This window comes from Lepidothrix coronata, unplaced genomic scaffold (genome assembly GCF_001604755.1).
Source record: "Lepidothrix coronata isolate B3197 unplaced genomic scaffold, Lepidothrix_coronata-1.0 Scaffold133, whole genome shotgun sequence".
Taxonomy (NCBI): Eukaryota; Metazoa; Chordata; class Aves; order Passeriformes; family Pipridae; genus Lepidothrix; species Lepidothrix coronata.
Window position 1 is genome coordinate 2,582,141 of NW_016690313.1, and position 24,807 is coordinate 2,606,947.

At 39.2% G+C, this 24,807-nt stretch overlaps 1 protein-coding gene across 1 annotated transcript in view; it reads right to left on the reverse strand.

Moving 5' to 3' along the window:
- The window catches only part of ANO3 (anoctamin 3), a 134,849-nt gene extending 110,871 nt beyond the window's left edge, over positions 1-23,978 (reverse strand). The window contains exon 1 of the mRNA XM_017826973.1: positions 23,898-23,978. Coding sequence (XP_017682462.1) covers positions 23,898-23,943 — 46 coding nt within the window. The 5' untranslated portion in view covers positions 23,944-23,978. The remainder of the gene's footprint in view (positions 1-23,897) is intronic.
- Positions 23,979-24,807: the final 829 nt, after the last annotated feature.

Sequence of the window (24,807 nt, forward strand, 5' to 3'; positions counted from 1 at the left end):
CGTCCAAACACTCCTTGAGCTCTGTCAGCCTTGGTGCTGTGACCACTGCCCTGGGGAGCCTGCTCAGTGCCCAACCACCCTCTGGGGGAAGAACCTTTCTCTAATATCCAACCTAAACCTCCCTCCAGCATTACTAATGGCTACGCTGATCAAATACCTCATTGAAACATTTATTTCTCCTAATTAATAATGTTGTTAATTAAAAATGATATTTTTTTCACAATCATCTCATTACTGAAAAACACAAGATACCAGAAGAATTCTAAAAATGCTTGCTGCACAAACAAGTTATCCTAAGGAGCCTCAGCCAGACAAGACTTCAGATTTTCTGAACCTAAGTGCTGGTATCCTCCATTCAGCATGGGCAACGCTACTCTTGTTGGGTGTGAACTGCTTTGAAAAAAACAGGGAACAGATATTCCTGCTAAATATGGCTGAACACACTGTGTTTATGTCCCATCAAATAGACTGTAGCTCCATCTGGACCAAGATAAAAATTTAGATTGTTCTAAATCTTCACATGCCCTTCAGAAGCCCTTCTAAGACCACAATTTTTAAATTTGCTTATTAAGCAGGTCTACTTTTTACTGTGAAAATCTAACTCCCAAGTTTTTTAAAATAGAAGCTTTATAACTGACACATTTGTTGCATAAAGTCAACTGATAACAGAACCAAACCTCAGTAACACTATTTAAAAGCACAGCTACATACATTTCTCTCCTAAATGCCTTCGGATGAGACAGAGATATGGACAACTTCACATCTGAGGTTACAGAGAGACAAAGCTGACCAAGTATGACACAGTATGTTGATATGAGGCCCAGAAGCATTGACAAGTTGCGACACATGGAAGAACAGATTCTCCTTAACCCCAGCTGCCAGTTTGCCCCTGTGAAAGGTCAGGGGTTTTTTCTTGCACGTTTGTTTGCACACACTGAAACAAAGTGAGACGCGATTTTGTTGCTCACAGCCATGTATGAAAGCAATATTCATCATGTGTTGGCAGTTCATGGCTGTGCAACTCTTGTTTACCTGAGAGTTTGCCTGCAGATCACTGCAGTAGGTGACACACCAAGTGATTTTCTTCTTGTACCAACTGTGATAAAATTCCATGTTAACTTTAGGTAACTGATGAGAGTGCATGTCACAGCATGTGACAAAGGCTTGGAGCAAGATACAATGGAAAGCCTGTTGAAAAGATAGCTTTCTTTAGCCTCCTCCAGCAACCTTTGTACCAAACTCTACTCAGCTACTTGAACATTAGGCCCACGTAGACAGCTCAATGCTGTGGAGGTGTACAGAGCTATTTTAAAAATCTGTAATTTTATCATTTTCCTAAATTACAGGGGAAAAGTTGAGATTATTACTAAAGCACTTAAAAACTCTAAAGGTTAAAATCTGAAAAAAAAGTTACCAGTGCTCTTTCAAAGCCTATGATTTAAAGAGAAAATGATATCCTTTCAACAAACACAATTAAGCAAAATGTACAGAACTATGCAACTCTTCTGTGTTCATCTTTGCACCTGACTTAGATTTCAATATTACTGCAAGATATTAATAAATATTTTATAACTCTATGAAATTACAGAATTGCTCACTGTCATGGTTTGAGATTTTTCCAAAATCCTAATTCCCTAGTCTGAGCCCCCTCCCACATCCCAACCTAATGTGAGATGGGTTTTCCAGACAAAACACGTCAGACTCAGAATGGGGGAAAGGGAATATATTACAATGACTGTACAAATAAATATTATAACACATTATACACACGATCACAGCTATCTCTACCATGACATATAGCATTTACAATGATCAGATCTCTTCTCCCCTCCAAATAAAAGTCCAGGAGGGAAAGAAGGACAGATCCCTTCCAGTCTCCAAGCAGCATCTTCTAAGGCAGCAGGTCTGTCCTCTTCTCATGCATGCAGCAGCTGCGGCTGGATTTCTGCCAGCACTCACAAGGGGGGTATCCAAGCCCCCTTGGCCCCCGTCGGTCTCCAAAGCGAGGGGGTCTCCTCTTCCATGGACTGCGTAGCAGGGACAAGACTCGCGTCACCACGTCATACCACGAAGCTCAGGGGTCTTCGTGGCAGTCCCTTTCCTCAGGGGTTTACCCCTGAGTCAGAACATCTTGGGCAGCATTCAGTTGCAAGCCTTTGCCTCAAGAGTTCTACCAGAGCTCCTGTGCTCCGTCTCAGGCTGCCAGGCTTGTCAGCAGCAAAAGGGGGGGGGGGGGCAAGGTCAACTCCCCCCGCATTCCTTCTCCATCCCGGTCCAGCTCCGGGATGCCTTTGAGCTTCTTAGCTCCTCTCTCTCTCCAGTGCTGCATGTCCAAAACTCTTCTCCAAAATAGGAGTCCATCTCCCTCTTTTCCAGAGGGGTCTCAAAGGAGTTTTGGGGGGTCTGGTACAGTCCTTACCCCAAAAACTCTGTCTCTCAGCTGCTGGCTCTCCTTCTCGACTCTCCGAGACAACTCGGTGTCTTTCTTACTCAGTTGCATGTTGTTTCTGCTGCTTGGTTCAGTTCTTATCTGTCCTGGCTCTCTGCCACCGTTTCTCCAGTCAGTGCCGGCTGCTGCTCTGCGCCCATGGAGAAAAACATCTCCCGGCATAACTACAGGCACCTAGCCCAGCTTTATGCTGTTCCAGGTCCCCGTAGGCCCCCCGCTGGGGCTGGGGGCCAAAGCCCCCCTGAGGGGCTCTGAGCCCCTTCCTCGTGGCTCCACAACATGGCCACCTCTCCAACAACAACCCAACTACAACTCATCTCTTCTGGTCAGCTCGTGGAATGTTTACATTTTGCAGGAGCACTCATAGGACCAAACTTCAAAACTTCCAGGGGTTTCCACCCCTTGGGGTTTACCACTTTTTCTTAGCCTCTGGGGGAAAACAAGATCCAAACCACTACACTCACACAGAACATAATTCTTATCTCTTTCAAACCCAAATGCAAATGCATTGTAACCATTATTTTGTCACTGCAGCTCCTTTCATAAAAACCTGGAACATCCCTCCAATCAGCTCCAACCTTTGGCAGATGTAATTTGCAACAGGTTCATGAGAAGTTGCAGAACTGTGCATCCCGCAGGACACGTGTCTTAACACATACACACACACACAGGAGAAATTAGGAGTGACAAAAGGTCTTTCCTGATAATGCCCTTCTGTTGAACACACGCCCCCACCATACATGCACACAGCTACAACGACTGGTTTTCTCTCTGCCACTGTACTGTAACCCCAAATGAAGCATCCTGCTGAGCCTATCAAGTGTATCAAAAGTGAGACACAGATTTTACATTCTTTCTTAGAAAAGATCAGAATCTGGCCTTCCACTTGCCACGGGTCATACAAACTTTCACAAAAATTAATTCCACCCTTCCTGGGTAGCAAGGAAGCTGTACAGCAAGAAACTACAGGACCATCTTAAAAGCCACAGGTGGTAGTCACTATGGTGGATGAGGAGGCAAAGTTGGTTTTAAGTATGTGTTCCTGCCACAAGCTCAGCTATTTTAGGTAGGAGGATTGAAAATATATAATAAAACATGTTTTCCACAATTGCTACAGGCTGGAGAATATTAACTTCATGGATTTTGCACTATGTAAAATAGAGTTACGGGCACTGCATAGTATACATTTAAAAGAAGTGTGCAGTTTCTCTTATTAAGCATAATGTTTAATTAAGGAACTGTCTCAGTAACTTAAAATACCTGGAGAATTTGCAATTACTTTTTTTAACTTGGAGGTACAAATGCCATCAAGTTTATCATAGATGTATTTTTAAAGTAGATTGCAGGATCTCACAAAAATCAGTATCACAGATTGTGTTTAGCCATCTTATTAATACACAGTGATATACGAACTGCGGGCCAGGAAAGCACTCGAAATTTTGCCTCAAAATATTTTCAAAGTTTGGCATACTTAGCATCTTGTAAAAAAAGAATTTAACAGTGCAGGATCAAGGTGGATTCGTGGTCTGAAGCCTGTGGATCGTGAAGACATTAGAAAGCCTAAGAAATTACATTTAACATCAGAAAGAATTTGGAGTCTAAAAACAAATGTTTATGTTCCTCTCCTTGCTTGACAATTTTTGAATTGAATACATTGCTGTGACATCCAAGGGAATTAGTTTATAACAAGAGAAGAACACAGCAAAATGGCTGGAATGTAAAACACCGTGTCGAACTCCCGAGGAAATACGCTGGATTATTTTTTTCCTACACTCATACAGTCATCAAGCATTAAAAGAAAAAAATTCATCACAGATAATGTTATATATTGGTTAATTCTCAGAATATTCAATAAGAGAGAATAAATTAAATTACAAAATGTGAAGATGATAGGGCAGAGCAGGGAAAAATCATGTTTAACACAAGGACAGAAGTTTTCTTTGGGGAACATCTTTTGAGTACAGGACAAGCAGAACAATTCACATATATGAAATTCAAATATACATCCAAAAGTAGTTTCTGAGCACTGTTCAAGGAACAGCTCTCAGTAAACACTGCATGGAGCTACATAAAATTTAATGGAAGGTATTCTGAAAGTGAAACATCCTTTGAAACCATTCAAATCATAAGCCAATACTTTTATTAACCCACAGCTGTTTAATATCAAACCTAGAAATGGAGACAGGCAATCTGAAAAAGTTTCAACCTTACTTTTAGGTTAGCATTTATCACAGTAACTACTACGTGCAATACACAAGCACCTCAGTTTAATAATATGTAGTCCCACACACTGTTTGAGAGGACAACTCATGCTCAAAGTTAAAAGACTTTCAATATGTATTACAATATTGTGTAAATTATTTCATTAACAGCAAACTTTCCTATAATGAAACAAGTATGCATACATAGCTTTGTAATATTCACAGCATAAAGCTGTAACTCTTTCTAACCACAATGGAACAGGAGTTAATAAATACCAAGATGACTCTGAATAATTTAAAATTCAGTTAAATCGATCAGATTATCTGAAAGAAAAGACAGTGGTTCGTGTTTAACACACAATTTAATTTACATTTGAAATGTGCAGCTTTTATTTCAGATTTGCAAAGAATCCTTACATGCTTAGAAGCTTATCTAACTTTTCTAGTTATGCCAGCAATTACAAGATATTTTCACTAGCACTGCAAAAGTTGCCTCACTTTCACTCTTAATGATGATGTTATTAGAATTAATAACATTATTATGAATTAATATTTCATAATAATAATTCATTAATAATGTTAAATACAGAGGAAGCATATCCAACACAAAATCAGAGTTAAATCTTTGAAAACCTTTTCTGCAGGTAATTAATTACCTTTTTAAAATTACTTACTTCCATTTTAGGATTTGAAAAACACGTCTATATATGGTTATATAGATGCATAAAAGGAGGAAAAATGAAACATTTTAAAGGAAGTAAAAAAAATGAATATAATAGTATGAACAGCTGGCACTAATGAGATTGCAAAAAATCATAATTTACAGTTAACTTATTTCACTCAACCCAAAGACTCTCACATACCTACTTGAGTTTATTTTTCAATTTTTTCTACTTTTGTTAAAGATATAATTACATCACTTATTTCTAAGTCTATCATAAGCAAAGATGCTCATTTAACATAATACTGTCCCTGTAGCTCAGACCCTCAAAGAAGAATTATTCTGAGATATCCAGTAAAAACGTGCTTCCAGCAAACAATCCAACAATTTTGTTGGCATACATACAGCGATGGATCACGTCACAAGGTCTGGATTCTTGTGGTAAAAGGGAAAATAACTTACACCATCTTCAAGATTTTACAAATTCATCAGCATTAGCTCAACATGAATACCATCCAGTTTGGCTGAAGCACAATTCAGAACAGTGAAACTTGACTAAAAAGCCCATTCTAACCACCCAGTACAGTGCGTGGGCCTAAGGGCCAAAATCAAACAGTGCAAGAACAATGCTGACCCAGAAAAAGCTGATTAAACAGCAGGCTCTCATCTAGCCAAGAAATATAACAAGGTACTAGTGAATCACCCACAGTAGTTGATCAACCGTATCAGGACTTCAGAAATAAGGATACTTCAATGCTGGAGATTTTTGTGAGCCTAAGGTCTGTTTGGTTTTGTTTGAATTTTTTTCTGAATACTGGTCTGCAACCACAGTGGCCACTAAAGAACTTTACTTCATATCTGTACTCTTTCAGCCATCACAGCTGACGTGCTCTCAACCTGACAGCTATCCCCAAGAAGGGGTCATGCTGAAGAAGACAGTGAGACCAGTTGCTAACAGTATTCCAAATCACTTCTCACCATCCACTCTTTTCTTCATTCCATCATGTAGGCAAATCATTACATCTCAATGACTGCCAAAATCTGCCTTTCTATCACAACTTACTAAGACAACAAAAATGGGTCCAAAATTTTACGTAGTGCTATGACAAAACTTTATAGTGCTCCTCTGAATTTATATTGCTTAGGTTCCCAGCTAGACTAAATATTGATAGCTCTTGCTGCCACCACCCATAAAAAAATTTTTTACGTTGGTTGAAGATAATGGGGTGAACACTTCTAAAGTTAAGTATCTTTTGTCAGAAATACATTCACAAAACCTTATGTGAAGCATGAAATTAATTTTTATATATACGCATATATATATAAAAACTAATTGAATTCATGCAAAATTTACTTGGTATTTGTGGTTCACAAAACCCCCCTCTTGTTCTTCTACAGGTTATAACACATTGTTTATAGTTAGATACGTGAAGAACTGTCATTAATATGAAATTAGCATAAGTAGAAATATTATGTCACAGGGCCTCTTCTTTCTCAGCAATCTTGTTTCCCATCACAAATAATGGATTAGAGTAAAATAAAGAAAGTAGGAGGAACAGAACTTCTAAATAAATTGCCAGGGCCAATAACCTACTTGAAAGAAATATACCCTTAAAGTATATAATTTCTTCTCTTAAAGAGAGAAGAAGAGAGAAAATATACAAAGGCTCTTTTCAAGTATTCTTTTTGATATATTAATTCTAAAGACAGCATTTCTGAGCATCAGCATACAAAGCAATGACAAACTGGGATTTACATGACCTGACAATCATTTTCTAGTAATTTATATTTATAGATGCCTCCTTTCACTTCATGAGCCATGAAGAACACTTCAGATGGAGGAAAGTAAGTGTCTTCCCAGTAAAATGACAAAGTTGCCTTCAATTTATTTATTTTTTTTTCCATACCTGGAAAGTTTTTTTATCGTTTGTAACGACACTGACCTAGGCTTCCAAGGGCATAGCTGTTGACCTTTCTGTTTCTCCTGTCCTCCCACCCAGAGAAGCAGCAGGCTGCCTTTGCCTCAGTCAGGTCCAAAGTTTGTCCCATACTGACTCCAAGCCTTCCAAGGCCCTTTGGGGGGGACTGAAGGAAGGCCAACACAAGACTAATGGAAAGGCAGCTGCAGAAATGGATCTCCTCACAAGCTACTGTGTTTCCAAGGTCTCTGAAGTACCACGTGGGAATGTCCAACTCTGGGGCTGTCCAGGACTCCAGTGAACTAAAAGCAGTTTCAAGATGACAGCTGATTTGCACCCCCTGCTTCTGCATCGGGAGAAAGTGAAATGCCTTGGGCGTTATGAAAGACCATCACACTTCTTGGTTCATGTTAGAAGCTTTGACACCCAGAAACCTGCCACTGCTAGAGAGAAACAAGCAGGGAAGAGTTCCCTAGTCTCAGCAGAAGAAAACAAATTTAGATTAGATTAGAACAGAACGGAAGAATAGAATCATTTCAGTTGGAAGGGGCCTACAACAATCATCTTGTGTGACCACCGTCTGAGCACTTCAGGACTGACCAAAAGTTAAAGCACATGAGGAAGGGCATTGTCCAAATGCCTTTTAAAGACTGATAGGCCTGTTCTAGGAAGCCTGTTCCAGTGTTTCACCACAGTCTCAGTGAAGAAATTTGTCACCCTCTGGTTGTGACATGAAAATTTGAAGATGGACATTCCTAATGATCCCACTTTCTTATGGTATAAAATGAATCATTTAACACTACAGTAATAAAATTTTATAATCATCAATAACTCTGAATGTTTCTCTAAAATAAAAAAAAAAACTTAGAGGAAGGTATAGAAGAGTCACGTTACCTAGTGTGGTTAAGGCAGGGCATATAGGTTCATTACTGGGGCAATGCACAGCTTCAGCTTTCAGAAAATTAAACCCTTCCCTATGTGTGAGCCATCTCTGTATTATTTCAATACAACTAAGTTAATGTGGAAGCAAAAAAGTATGTATGTGGACAGGATAACCATGGTATCAGGTTAAGCTAAGGTGTGGTTTGTCCTTGGTATGCAGATGTACAGAAATGGAAATGGGATGGGGAATTTTACATTCTAGAAGTAACCTAGAAAGAGGATTTCACTGGAAAGGAGTATCTGTGAATCTTTATGAAACTGTAGTGTTTCTGATAATGAAAGTGTCAGACAAAAAAGCAGCTCCTTCTCATGAACATACTAAAAGTCTTAAGCTGTCTTAAGTTTTATTGCATTTTGACACACATTGTCCAGAACTAGTATTTTGAAGTATAGTCATAACATTTGGGAAAAGCATAAGGAAATGTGAAACAACAAACCCTTTTTTTTTTTTTCCTATTTATTTGCTCTAACAAAAACATACTATAAACTAGTGGAAACAAAATCCTCTTGCCCTTGAGATGGTACTAACAGTGTGCCAAACACAAACCTCTCCAAACATAGTAAATAACTGACATTGAAAGAGGGGTGAAAAAAACAAAGAAGGAACAAGATGCTATTATACAAGGGAGCGACAAAGGAGAATAACTTTTATATATTCCCTGTCTGAAAAATGCGTTTTAGAGTTTGATTACTAAAAACAAGGCACAAATTAACTCCTTATAAAATGCTTCCTATGAAGCAATTCAAAAGAAGCATTCCTTTGATACTGTAAAACTTCTGCATTTTTCCTGGCTTCAGCTGAAAGCTCTGCAGCTGTACCCACAATTCTTTTATACTCCTCCAGGTAAAATAGCAAAAGAAATAAGAATACATTCTAGAAAAGAAAAAAAAAAACCGAATGACAACTCCATTCTTTCTCTTTTTTTCCCCCTTTTATGTAGGAGCAATTATTTTGCCTTATTATAGGAAATTTGGCCAGTGGTTTTAAAAGTAAAACTATCTTTCAATGAGAGCTACATTTCTACTTCCACCATAAAAAGAAACCCTAAATTTCCCAAATGAATCAAATTCACCAAATGGATTTTCAACCCTGATACTGAATTAATACCACAATACTACATCTGACCAACTGCTTAGATTCAATTTCAGATAAAATAAAAAATTAATCTTACTCAATATTTGCAGGGAAGCCAAAAGATTAAACATTTTCTGGTGCAGTGATTCCAGCTGTCTGTCTCCACAGCCTTTCAGCCTTTGATTTCAAAAGTTGTTCCCAGATACTAAGGGAATTACATTTTGCTGACAGAAAACCTTTGCACATTACCATTAGAAACACTTTATCACTAGAGCAGTTCATTTTGATTACACTCTTGCTGGACTAATTACTGAACCACTAAGAGATACTGATGACAGTATCTTATCAGGAAAAAAAAAACCAAACCTTTACAGGACTATCTTCTTAAAACAAATGAAAAGCACTGTGCTTTCCTATAATATTCATACAAAATTTTAGTGAGGCAGTTGCAAAAGAGCAGATTACTATTCTAGAGCCCTGACAACGCCATTCAGAATAAGCCTATGCAAAATGGTAAAGATGTTACATGTGGGGTACAGAGCAATCAGCCTGAAAAAAAAAAATTACATAATTCCTTCAACTGATTTCAAGTCTGCTTTGTCTCAAAATTATTTTATTTAAATTGAAAAAATCCTTTGTTTCTATTCTTAAGGTAAAGAAAAGAACCTCTAAAGTGAAAACTTCAGGGGGAAAAAAAAAAGAGCTTTCACTCTTCTACTATTCTAAAATTTAAACTTCTTCAAAGTTTCTCTTTTTGCTAGGAAAAAAAATTAGCTGAATGAAAAATTGTTTGCACTACCCTATCTTTTAAGTTTGTCAAACAAGATTGGACAAAGCAGTGCCAAGAAAGCTCACGTTTAAAGAACTCAAATTTTCTGAGAGGTCTTCTATCAAGTGTGGAGGACAGAACGGTCACTGAACTCAGATAACTTGAATGCAGATTAACTTCTTAATGCTTAATAAATGGAACTTCAAAGTAGATGTAAAATATTCTCTGCCTTCACTGAATCACAATGGATGTTACATACGTGATTTGAAAAGTCGTTCCATACATTAAATGTTGGATTCATGGAAAAAAATTGTGTCAAGTGAAAGTGAAATTTGACTGAAAATTTGACTGAAAAAGAACTCCAGTAAAACTATGCCTATTCAAAAGAGTCAGTGATAACATTAAACTGCAAAACCAGTTAGCATACAAAGTTTTCCTTTTCTTTCAAACACAGTTAATGAAAGGATAACTACTGGTTTAGTCATTAATACTTTTTTAAGTTATGTGAGTCCCAGGTGTGATTCATAGACACTAATGGAATGGTTTACCAGTGCTTTAAAAGCTTTTAAATTATTATTTTTTAAAAAAATGAACTTAAAAAACCCCTAACGAACATAGCAAGTAAAAAGATACGGGGAAGAAAAAAACCCATAAACCACATTTCTTGCTGGAAAGTTTTAGGATGTAATTCTGCCTTGCATCTAAAGACACCTACATCATCCTGGTTTGCACACCAAGGCAAATGACAATGGTTACAGATGCATATCTCGCATCTCTTGAGGCTCATCAGCTGCTTTTGTTCGGTGTGAGTCCTCCTATTCAGCTCATTCAGTTGCCTTCAACTTTTTGCAAAGCTCTATCTGTAAACTCTGTGCACTTCTATATTTGACTCCAGGAGGGTGGCCCACTTGCCCTAAGAACTCAAGCTTTCTTAAGTAGTGAAATCACTGCTAGTTTTATTTCTGATTGTCAAATTGACACACTGATGGAAAAGTCTAAAAAAAAAATAGAAAGGCTGCTTTAGGGAGGGTGAGGGTTTATTCTCTTTTTGTTTTGCTATTAGTTGGACATATGACTTCATTATAGCTATTTCATTGATGGCAGCTTTTTAGTCTAAATTCAATCAGTGTGTTGGGTTAAAAGTAAATTAAAATAGCACAGCTCATCTAGAGTTGGTGACCTGCCCTTCTTTGAGTCATCTGTGCCTGTAAGAGCTTCCACCTACAGCCAGGACTTCAAATTAGAAGGCATTCAGTATTTGGAGCCTTGAAAACAAAGTTTCATGACCTGTTACCTATTCACATCCATTACCTATTCAAATACTTCACAAGCTTTTGCTTCTCAAGACTATGTTAACCACTCCAGAAGCCAAATCATCCACACCAAATAACAGAGCCATGCATGCTTCTTTTGAACAGTTCCCTGCTTATTTTGTTGGTAAAACCAACAAAACAATTAAATTTAGAAATTCATGGCAATGGCTATTGGCTACAACAATTGACACTGCACCTCTCAACACAAAGACTCCCAGTGGAGTCAGCAGTGAGCCCTTGCAGAAGCAAAGGCTGATTCTTTCTTGAGCCACTTTGATAAGTATGAAGCCAGGAAGTCAAAGGAAGAGATTATTCCTCTCTAATTGACCCTCCTGCAGCCACATCTTTGAACAGCATCCAGTTTTGAGGCACCCCTGTACAGGACACCTCAACATGCTGGAGGCGTATAACCAGCAGGGTTAGATCTTCTCCCCTTTCCCAGTCTCTCAAGTCTCTCTTCCCCCCAAACCTTTACCCTCTTCAGTGCAGGCTCTTCAACTGAGACCATCAGTCTCCATCTGCTTCCATAATGCAGTAGGATAGAATGTTTACTTACAAGATGCCCAGATTATTGTGCTAATGTAAAAAAAAAAAAAAAGGAAAAAAATAATAAGGAGGGACAAAGGGAGATTATCAGTATCTTCAGAATCTTCTTTTATTATTAGCAGTGAGCGGTAACTTCTAGTCAGATTCTTAGCTATGCTTTATTGTGAAAAACAAAAAACAAAAGCATATTTTGCAAATCTGAAGAGAACTGGACCATCAGAGCTGTGTCATTTTAAAACTCACACAATCTGCAGGCAAAATAACAGGCAATCTGCTACCAGCACCCTAAAGCTATACTGTTCTGTTGACAGATGAGGAAGTTGTTCTCATCAAATGTATTACTTTGGTTCACTTCTTAGAATACAAGGAACTCATATGCAGTTATAATCTTACTAGCAGCTCTGCTGTCAACTCTTAGGAAAAATAAAGAAAAGAGTGAAGTCTTACTAATAACATATACTGAACTGCTTTTTTGAACACTTAATCCAGAAGCTCATCTGTACAGCAACATTCAGAATTACTGGCAGAAAGCTTGCAAAAGTAATTCACGTTGTCCTCTGATACCTGACTGGTTTTTGCAAGGATTAAAAAAAAAAAAAATCCCAAAATTGGTAACTCAACAACTATTGTGCAGCATAAAATATATCTTCATCCAGTATTTACATTCAGTGCTCAGAAAAAAGTATTTTGCAGTGACTTAGCAAAGTATAAAATGACATTTCAATGAAATCAGTGAGGAAAACCTTATGTCTACAAAAGGCAGATCATTACCCAATAAAATGAAGACATGAAATAAAGAGGAAAACAGCATGGGAAAGAAACCACATAACCAAAATCACATTCATACCCAGTTTCTAGTGGAAACTCCATTAAAGAATCGCCTAACCGGGAGTAAAAAATTAATGATAATAGCAGCAACAAAATGGAGTGTTGCCCCTCTCCCCTCCAACCCTTCCCTCTGGAAAACAGTGAATTTCAAATGAAGAGAGGAAAAAAGAAGATGAAATTACCCTAATAAAGCTAGAACAGGCTAAAGTAAACTAAAAGGCTAACAAAAATGTATTCTTCATGAAAATATACATTTTGAGGACATTTTTGATGAAATCTATTAAATGCTCTGGACAAAGCTGCTGATGGTTTGAATCCAGGTGTGATCATTTCTTTCCATGTATTAATGTTCACATAACTAATGTAAGAGTGGTGGTTTGAGGCTGGCATCTCTGCACTGATAGCTGCTTCCTTCCTCTCAAGTCTGGACATACATACTGGATATATAAAATATAAATGGACATTTGGCAGCTTGACAAGCATGCTGGCAATGAACTAAAAATCTCATAACCACGTAGTAACGGGCTATTTCAGGGCCCCAGTGTCACGCAAAAGATCCCCAGATGGGTGCAGCAGAAGAAAGAGCTTCAGGTATTGAACAGAGAGAGACAGTTACAAAAAATTCCACCTTCTCATTCCCTCCCCCTCTCTCCAAAAGTCATGAAAGGGCTTCGAGAAGCACAAAGTAACAGATACCTGTCATACACTGTTCATAATAGCATAGTCTCCTACACAAAGCACCAGAAAGCTGAAAGGGGAATTGGAAAGCCTCAGACAGAATTTAGCACTGGTAAAAATGCTTTTCTAAATTAAAGGAATACCTGTTTTGAAAACATTCTCTCTCTTTTTTTTTTTTTTTTTTGACTTGTTAAAGGGGTAAAAATGCCAACTAGTCAGCTTAATTGATTTCTTAATACCTTGCTTTGCCTTGTTTCCATTCTAGGCTTGCAAGAAATTTGGATTCCTTATGCCTAGGCACAAAAGTCTGACAGCAAATACCGATAGTCATAAGTATTAATAATTTCTAATAGATTATATATGAATTAGATGTTGGTATTAGTAGGCCCCTCAGATAACTCACTCCAGAACCGACATGCCACAATTGGACATAAAGTTACAAGCTCCAACCAAGGCGAAAAACAGTCCAGTCAGACTGACAACCAGACCTAAAGCCTTGTCATCAGGATCTGAAGAATCATTTTTCTCTCTGAAGAAAACCTTTCCATTAAAGTACAAACACTTATGAATGCAAATTTCAAAACATTTTGTTTATTCCTCAGATCAAATACAAGTCAATCTCATGTTTGAGATTTCCTAAATTATAAAATAATAGAAAGCTGGAGATGCTCCATTCCTACAGTACAAAAGAACAGAGTAATATCCTAAAAGGTATTTGTTTCAAGCCTCAGATGTGGACAAACCTCTGACAGTTCGGAAGATAAAAATCAGGATAAAAATTTGAAGTATTTTCCTCACCTTGTTAGCCTGTTCTCCTCCTCATTTTGGAGTGTGACTAATGTAATCTTACTAATTCCTCTTCATCCACTACTTATATTTGCTAATGAGATACAGGGAGCACCATTTCTTATTCACAGCTAAACCCCATAAAAGCAAATCCAGTCAGAGTCTCCGGTACATCCACTGAAATCCCACTGTTACCAGTGAGGGACGTGCAGCTTCTGTGCAGACAACACCCCTTAGATCTTTATGGCAAAGTTTTATTTAAGTTCAACTACACTCAACATAATTACCAAAACAACCACCATGAAAATCTTGGGAGTCCAACCACACTTCAGGAAGGCCAGCAGAAGTGATAACTGCTACCAATAACTACTGTCTTATGACAGTCTGGTTTTCCACTCTGTTTTTCCCTTTTATTTAGATGCTGGATTTCTGAAACAGCAACTTCAAAGTCCTGCGTTTCCTAAAAGTGTGAATTATTAACAGCAACATCGTGAAGCATCTTTTTATTATTCATTTATTCCTCCAGAGTATTTATGCTTCTGAAAATCTTTCCCCTCCTTGTTTATGGAACTCTATACACCAAGGCACTTCACAATAGTGAGAGCAATGCATTGGTGGTTGCTGAATAGACAACAGCACCTGCCTATAATAAAAACACGTTATCTGAAAAATCCTTGCTTTCACATATTACAAAAATTGTTTGTAGTGAGAGCAAAATGATGATCCTAAAGCACCTTTATTTCTCTTTCCATGATGTTGTTCCTCCCCTAACAAGTGTTGTACAGTGCTAAGATGCTCTTCTAACTCTGCATCCCAGGATGTCTCCTGTATCTCTAGGCAGGGATTCCCCAGCCTGTGATGTGCTGCAGAAAGCTGCTGACAGGGTTCCATGGCTTTTACATCTTCTTTAGTTTGCAGTTTTTTAATGATACACACACACTATCTACCAGTGGCACTCAGGAGACTAGATATCTTGTTCTGAAGCTTGCAGCTTGCCCCAGTCAAAATTCAGGGCAAACTCTGTGTTTAGCCATAACCACATAACAAACTTATCTATAAAAGATGGAACCAGGAGAAGCTATTCAGGTCTAAATTCATGTTTTAAGAAATAATTTTATTTTCTGGTGAACATAAGACTTGTTTTAAAAAATGCTTTAGGTACTTAGGGTTAACTTTTTAAAGTACTGGAGTGCATTGAATTCCAAAACCTTGCAAACATCATCAGGGGCATAACTTTTAGCAATTGCTGTTAGATAGTCAAGCACTATTAAAAAACCCAGACAGAGCGTTCACCCATATCTTTGAAAAATATTTATACACGTTGGATTGTGAGCAATTCAAGGACCCTCAGGTGTGACAGTGCTCAGTGGAATTTCAACTAAATAAATTTTTTTCTCAGGAAAAGATCAGCATTCAGACATATACAAATTTTAATCGAATGCTTAATATATATCAAAAGCAAGGTTTTTAAATATAAATATGTATATCTCATATCTACCTTGAAATGCATCAACAAAACTCAAGTTTTCCACATTAGAGGAATTTGGGCCTTCAGTCCTCTTCACTGAGACTATTCAAATCCAGCAACGCTTTTGGCCATGTTTCAGTTTCGCATATGATGCCAATACCAAACCAGAACTATTTGATATGAGAGGAAATGGTAATGCACAGATCTTGCATTTTCTTGAATACATCAGCTGAAGGATACAGCCTCTGCAGAGTACTCAACCATACAGATTTTGCACTCAGGTACATACACCCACAGTATCACCTTCTTCAAAACTAGAACTTTGTCTGCGTTACTTCGTCCCCTTTCTTTTAGCAAGTGACTTTGAAATCGATCCTCAGTGCTGAAGCTGGTGCAGCTGACGTGGCTTTATGTGTTCTGGTGTGATATGTGCAAATCCCCGGTGTGCAGTCCTACTTCAGCCTGCCCAGCTAAGGAGCGCTGCTTACACAGAGAGGTCTGTCCAGTGTGCTTGGTCTGCTTTCACTGCCTGGTATTGTTTTATCTCTCTACCTACCCACCCACTGACCATTTCTGTATCTCTTCATCAATACTCACCTATCTATATTTTTTAACTTTTTGTGCGTGCGTTTTAAAAATTCCTCCCTGTAATCTCTCAACTCATTCAAAAATTCTGGAAGTTCTTAGGATTGCCTCCTTCTCCCAGCATTTTCACTGTTTGACCCCCTTTGCTTTTTCTGCTGCTACTTTCTCCTTCTATATTAAGTTACTTTTAAAGCAACCACATAGAAAAGGAAGCTGAAGGATGAACGCAAAATAGCCCAAAAATAAAAAGGAACTTCCTCCTCCCACAAAACCAAAATGATTAATGGTTCGGGAAAATAATTCATTAAAAGCACTGACTCCTTCGGTTTAATGAAGCAGAAAAATAAGAGAATGCAAATACTATACACATCAGACCTCCTGGCTTTTAAAAACATACTATTGGTGAAGCTGCTAAACAAACTGTAAGGAGTAAGGAAATTCTTGAGCAAGAATAATTGTACTGAATCAGACAAGCAGAGAACAGAATATGACATTTCAAACATATTCTAATTCCAGAGCTTGCCAGCGTCGCAGGAGCTATCTGGAGCATACGAGACTATAACTCTTGTGTAACTGTGATGTTCTTATGAATTTTTCAACGGCTCTAAATTTTGAGAGAGCTCTAAATCCCTTTGTTTGTGCATCCTTCTTGAGCTAGGCTGCTACACAGAAATCCAGTGAGAATAAGGGCCAGGAAGCAAGAAAAAACATGTATGTTTCCGTCCTGTGTTGTTATTAAAGAAATCAGCAAAAACCCTGTGTTGTTATTAAAGAAATCAGCAAAAACCGTATGAACAGTGGCAATCTGCTGTTCAGAAAGGATTTCTGCAGGTACTATTCAAACTACACTTCCTTTTCCTGAGTTACAGATGAAATCTAATTCAGCATGCTTTCATGATTTTTTCCCCTCAAAAAGACTCTTCCTTTAAACAGATCAAACAGTTACATCATAAACGTTGCTATTTGCCTGATGTTTGTATATTAGACATTATACAAAAGGATAACTAAGATATCAATTTCTCCAAAACCTCATTTAAATAGTCAGATATATTGTGAATTAAACTGTGACCTCACCAGTCAGACAAATGAACAATTTCCTCCTTAAGTAACTGCACTGGCTTCAAGCCCTCACAAGCCAGATGATAACCCAAACTGAGGCAGACTCAGAGTCTCTTTCTGAGAAAACAGTGATGAATTTGCATTCATTGAGGCTCAGAGTTGTTAAAACATATTGCTGTACACTGTAGCTTGGTTTTGAGTTACACCTGCCTCCAATAAATAATCCACTGTAACACATGCTGTAGGATATACAGAACTGAAGGAACGTTTGGTAAAAGAGAATTTAAGATTTGTAACCCGGGTAACCCCATGTATGATGCTTTCTGCAAACCCCACTGCATGTCTGACTCAAGACAACACGGACACTCTCTTCAGCTCAGACAGGCCGAAGCAGAAAACAAGAGATCTTCATGTTGCTCAGCAAACTTGGGAATTTAGCACAGCCACCTTCTGCTATCACAGTATGTCTAAAATACAAATGGCTATATTTTTCCTCACTCTTCAGTGGAAAATAAACAACAACAAAAGGCATCATTACTTTTCCAGTTACTCCCTAGCCACCTGTGTTAACTGTAGTGCAGGGCTCTTGGTACTATTACCTAAAATGATGCTTCAATTTCTCATGGCTGTTGGAACTGTAAAATACCCTTAATCATAAAATATGTTGACTACTGCTGATTTTGTTGCAACACTTTCCAACAAAAGCTGATATATTGAAACTACTATTACAAATATTCAACACAATTTAAACTGCCAGAGTTGCTTCATTTATCGTACTCATTTAGCAAATTTCAAAAATCTAAGAAAAGCAGAATAAACCAACCAAAATACGAAAGCAGATCACAAACTTGCAATTTTACAGTGATACTCAATGAAGTATAAATGGTGAGAGTTCTAAAGCAAATGATTGATGGCAAGGGTTGCCTATTTTAACAGGTGTCTTTTGAAAAGCTTTGGAATAGGTACAAAGTTTTCCCACAGATGCTACTATATCAAGCTATACTTAAACCAGAATGTAAGAAGCAAATGCCCAGACATCCTACCACAGTGTTTCGTCTGTAGTCAGATAACAGTTATGTAACACACCAAAATTTTCTGATATCCTTAGCTTTCTCATTTAAAATATTCAGTGGGGAAAAAAAAAAAGAAATTATATCTGACTTATTTCTACAGCACTCATGCACCTGCATAATATAAGGTTTAATACATTGCATTTAATTATTTTAAAAAAATCTCTATATTTTACGGAAGTTACAACCCACAACAATGTAATACAGAATAAAAAGACATATGGGTCCTTCAAAGGTGTCTGAGTGAAAAAGCTGAAGTGCATTCTAGATAGTGGTTGTACCAGGCAACACAAGTAAGAGAAAACACAGGCTCGTTAGACACTGGACCTTGCTCTTCAGTGCCCCGAAAGAGCATTATAAATGACACTGTTTGAATATGGTATTGTTTTAAGGGACTTTATTAATAGCTGCATTGCTCTCAGCTTTCAGAGTCAAGATGAGGATGGCTTTGATATTTTCTGTATATGTCAGTGCTCCTTGGCATGAAAATTGAATAACTGAGCCCAAAAAATTTCTTTACTCACACTGACATAGAAACTTGGCCTTTCTGCTCTGGAAAACAGTAGTGAAGAGTCACAATCTTTCATAAATGTTTGTATGACAGAATTCCATCTTCCAGCAATTTCAGCAGTCTCTTTGGACTATTAAGCTTACTAGGTTCACTCATGCCACAGAAGCATCAAACATCCTTGGAGAATTCTCCATGAAGTTCTTAATTACAAGTCCAGATTCTGAATAATGAAAACTCTGGAGCAATATAAAAAATGTGATCTTTACAAATCCTCATTTAAATTCACAAGACATGTAAATTCAATTCACAAGTTGTTTTATAAAGAATACAGGTCATCAAGATCTTTGAGTAAAGTAACCACAACAAAAAGCTCTACCCTATAACAGTAGTTCTCAAAGTATCCCAAAGTGATTTAACAAAACCAGTTAATGAAACAACACGAAGGCAGAGCTATTTACAGATTCTCAAGCCAACCCTCAATCCATCAAAACCCCACTACAGTCTCAAGTGGTTAATATACAAAATTAAGCAAAATATTTGGCACAGATCAGGAGTTCAGATTTAGAACATGTCTTTTAGGGAGATCCTTGATTTCTTCAGAAGTCTCAATTTAAGCTATTTCAAGATAAACCCCCTGAGAGGCTAAATCAGTACTCTCAAAGAGGTATTGGGTACTGGAGTTGATGAACTCCTTCTTGACTCATTGACCAGGCAGCATGAGAAGCATCCCAAGTTAGCCACTGGATTTTAATATGCAGTCCATGTTTCTAAATCTCATACACCAAGATAAAAGCAACTCAATTTTAAGGCACAGACATCTTTTCTTTTTCCCAGCATTGAACTCCTTCATTTAAAAGCTTTGACGAGGGTATTAAAAAAACAATAGTCAATGAAAGCACCCAGCAAAGTATGCAGGAAGTTGCAGTCTGTGTATCAGGACTAAAGTCCTAGGTGTTTAAAATTTTAAGCATTGTAATTGTCTTGGCCTGCACCCTAAACACAGGTTTATTCAAACCCACTCAGCATCAAGTATCTGTTACAAGAGCCTCTTGCAAATTAGGCTACCTTTCCTTCTGAAGGATACAACTTTTCAGTAGAGCCCTCTAATTAAACAAGCATATTACAGAAAACACAAAATCTACTGTAAGGCTGCCATATATTTTATGTCCTACATTTAAAAGATTTTGACTCCTAATGAGCTGTGTTTCCTTGGAATTATTAAGCTACGAACTATCTATGGAGATTCTTTGTTCTCAGCAACATTATCTTATTTCTCCTTCATGAATAACTATCAGTTACTTGGCAGTTTTAAGCAAACCTGTATATTAAATTCTGAGGATGACGATTTTTCTTTTGTGAAGGATGGTTGGGAAGAAACTAGTAAATAATAAACCAGTAAATAATAAACCTTTCTTCCCCTTTCCTCTGACATAATTCCTCAGAGGCCATAGGTTGCATCACCTTTTGAAAGAGTAAAAAGTATAAAGGTATACATTTAATAATATGTTTTTTATCTGAGAATATTACTGAGGAAACTAATTTCAGAAAAAGCTGTTTCTGCCAAAGCAGAGGTTAAAAATAGCCACAAAATACTACACAGATGGCTCAACAGATCTAACACACTGCTGAGCAGAGACACAGATTAGTCTACCTCTAGGACACTGCTCTTTTCAATAGGCATATCTTTGGATACATGCAGAAGAACAAGAATTGTGGGGGTGAAGAAGAATGAGATCCATTTTTTCAACCCTCTCAGTGTCTTTTTATAACACTGTGTTGAGCTCTACTGCAGCTTTTGAAAACTGAGGGTTGTAGTCTGCATACACAATCTGAACAAAGAGCAAGACAAAAAGGAGCATAATGGCAGCCTCCTACTCTGAACACCACCTCACTCTGTCAAGAGGGAAAAGATAAATTAAAAAAACAACACTGCCTAAACTCTAAACAGAAAGAAATCCTTGGGATATAAATGCACTTTCTCCCCCCTTTTCTCCTCCCAGGTGAAGATTCTTAGACACCCAAGAGACTGAAGAACTTGGTCTTCTTATTCTTCCAAGCCTTGTAAAGACAGCTTTGGTACTGAAACCACAACTTCTCAGCTAGAACATAATGCTCAGAGTAGGTAAGGAAGAAAACGCTCTCCAGTTTATTCTGTCTCCCATTTTCAAAATTACCCCTCTTCAGCAAGTGAGTTTGAATATTATATTACCTGACAAAAGGTAGGTTCTGTTGCTAAAAAGGTTAAAATCATTTTCTATTTGCTTTCAGAAAATATGAGATTTGCTGATGTGTATCTTTCCTATACGATCAAGAATCCACAGAAAAACTATGCCTTTTCAATCAATCCCCCCAAAGAAATGAACCTTGGTCTTAATGCAAGTGAAGCATACATGGCACAGCTGTGATGGGCAGTTGGCCATTTCATGAAGATTACAATTGATTCTGCAAAAAAAAAGGGAATTTAGGGCACTGTTTTGTGAGCAGCTAGAAAACAAACAATGCATTTAGTCAAAATCTCACCTACAGTAACAAATTACAATAACAGAACTAATAAATTTTAAATAGAAGACTAATAAAAAATAGGAAATTAAAAAAAAGACACAACGAGATCAGTGCCTGTGAACTTCAGAGTACCAGATACTCAGCTTTTTTGAAATACCTCATGATAAGATGATGAATTCTTGATTATGATTTATGTTTGCTTAATTTTGCTGTAGCCTTTTGCCCAAGATTTCAAGCTGTCCTCCCCCATCCCTAAAAGCTTTAGGCTGAGGAAAACAGAGACTGAACCCACTCACGTGCATTTAGCACACATCACACTGCATATGAGAAGTCTGGGATACTCATGTTAGTCAATCCTGTTATTGGGTCTGGCAGAGATGGAGTTCATTTCCCCACAGCAGCCCTCCCAGTGCTGTGTTTTGCATTGGTAGCCAGAAAGGTGTTGAAAACACCCTGGTGTTTTGGCTACTGCTGAGCACAACATCAGCACTGCAACATTCCTTCCCCAACCGAGGGCAAGATCCTGGGAGGGGACACAACCAGGCCAGCTGACCTAAACCAACCAAAGGGATATTCCATACCATATGACATCAGCTCAGATATAAAAGCTAAGGAAATGAGGAGGAAGGGGTGGCATTTGTTATTTACAATGTTTGCCTACTGAGCAACTGCCCCGCCTCCCGAAGCCGGGCTTCCCAGGATGTGGCCGGACATCGCTTGCTAATGGGAAGCAGAGAAATAAACCTTCGCTTGTGCGGGCACAAACTTTCCCTTCTTGCTTTAGTAAACTGCTTTATCTCAACTTACGAGTTGGTCTCCATCTTATCCTCTCTCCCCTGTCCAACTGGGAATGGGAGTGACAGAGCAGCTTAGTGGTCACCTGGCACCCAGCCAAGGTCAACCATAAAGAGCATCCTCTCTTTTCCAAAGCCCGATGAGTGGCAACGCACCTTAATCAGGAATAAGGAGATGAGAACAACAGTCTCCTCAAAAAGTAAATGGCAAAACCCACTTGGTTCTTGTTTTATGACTAGTGTAGACATACAGTTCCATCAATCACATGGCATATTGATCGTGAGTTTGAACACAGAACTAGAACACTTGACAGTTAGTTTTGGGGTAGGTTTTTCAAAGATCATTACAGAACAGCTGCACTGCTCCTGAAGAGCCTTGACAGCAATTCTGGAGCTTGCAAATTGTTTCTGTAGTATAAGACATATTTTCATAGTTTCTTATGAAAAACTAATAATTAATGCTGTGGCTCCAAGTCACCTAATGCTTTTATAAACACAGACCTGACAGTCAGAAAAAAGATTTTTTTATACTAATTTGAGCCTGACTAAACTAGAGTTCTTACAATTTGAAACGGCACCACTCATTACTCCACAGGAGACTGGCATAAAATGCAAAAATGCAAGGAAGTAAATTTATTATGGGATTACCAGAATGGAATAAGTGCTTTGAATTATTTATTTTCAACTAACCATTCAAGGAAAAGAACTTGAATGAGGCAGAATCCAATAAGTGACCTCATGATTTATGTACAAGGAATACCATTTCAAATCATAATTCATGGCATACTATGCTATGAGAAAAAAAAAAAGTTTGTTAACAACTAAAACGACTGAAAGAGAACAAAGTGAGAGAAATCTGGGTTGTATCTTATCTGTTGTATCTTATCTGCCAAAGTAAAATTAGAGAGAAAAAAATACAGTAAAAATACTGGTTCCAGGATCGAGAAAAAAATAAATAAAACTTATTAAGGGAATTATCTTTTTTGTAACATGAACACAATATAGGTTTTATAGCGATGGCTATTCCAACTGCAAATTCCCCTTTTTATTTGCTGACCAGCAAGAGCTTTTGTTTGCCAATTAAAAAACCCAAACGAACAAACAACCCAATACATGGACTGAACCGAAGCTGTATGGGCACTTTTAACACCGGAGCCCCACTCACAATTACAGCTAAAATCCTTCTTCAACATTTTTACTTGGGAAACAGCACGATACGAAGACTAAAACCTGAAACAAACCTAGGAACAGCAGCAGTGGAGGAACAGAGGAAGTTCAGTGAACTCCAGAGGGTGAACGACCTTTCCACATCACGCGCGTGGGCATCTCCAGAATCACCTGTACAGCAGCCGAGAACCAAAGCGGCACCGCGTCTCGGGGAGAAAAGCTTGGGCGGGGGAAGGGGGACCGGGCTGGGGTCAGGTCAGGGCCGGACCGAGGGCCCCCCGGGTCCCCCCCAGCAGCCGGGTCGCGCAGAGCTCGGTTCGCCCCCCGGGCTCCCTGCCCTGCGCCGCAGCCTCATGACTTCACACCCAGCCAAACACACCCGACAGCATCCCTGCGCCTCCAGAGCAGGACCCGCATGCGGACACCCGCGGGCAGGAGGGCGGGCACGCACACGGGATGCACCTGGAACCTGCGGGAGACACCGCACGGACCCCGCGGCCAGACCCGCCCGCCCCCTCCCCGCGCCCCCGCAGCCGCGCGGGGCCTCCCGGCGACCGCCGCGGTTCGCACTGACCTTTCTGCTGCCGAAAGCACTGGATGGAGCCCGAGTGGTGAACCATCCTGGCGGGGAGCAGCCTGCCAGCTGCCAGCCCGCCGGCTGCGGCGGCGCGGGGGGCGGCAGGAGCCCGGCGGCGCGGCCCGGCCCGGTCCGCCGCGCAGCGGAGGCCGAGGGAATGGCGCCGGCAGCCGCCCGGCGGGAGGGGGGGCGGCGGCGACGCGGGGCCCGAGGCGGCGAGGGGCGGGCGCGGAGCCGGCGGCGGCCCCTCCGCCCGCTGCCCGGGGCAGGGGAGCCGGTCCGCGGGAGCTGCCCTGTGGCGGGGGCTGTGCGGTGTTCCCGCTGCCTCCCGGTACCCTCGCCTCCCCGCAGCAGACAGCAGGTGTTCCCGCTGAGGTGAAGGGCAGCGGAGTAAAAATGTAACAGATGCATTGACGTCTCGGCGTTTACGATTAAAGTTTGTGTTAGATGGCCACCACCCCCCTCGTAGCGCCGCGGACCCGAGTTGCGTTACCAGCTTTTTTCTTTTTAATGCATTTTAGCAAACTTACGGTCTCGATCTTACTGGAGATAGCTTTTTACAAAAAGACACTAAATTGCACATTGGAGCCCGATGTGGCCCGTTTCTATGCTACTTGTATATTACAATTTCCCCTTTCTCCACAGCGTATGCCAAGAGCTTCATTCTGGACGATAGACAATTCAAACTTTAAAGGTTTTTATTTCTTTCCTTGTCTCTCTCTGGTCGCATTAATCTCTGAGTTCTGAGAGTAAGTTTTATTATAGTATAATTCAATTCCTGTAAAATGTTTTTGGTTTAACTTTTCCACTACAATATTCTGTTTTTTTGATTCTGTTAAATTCATTCAGTCCAGCCTGCATCTCACAGGATCCATCTCCTCCATTTAGAGAAACACACATTATTTAC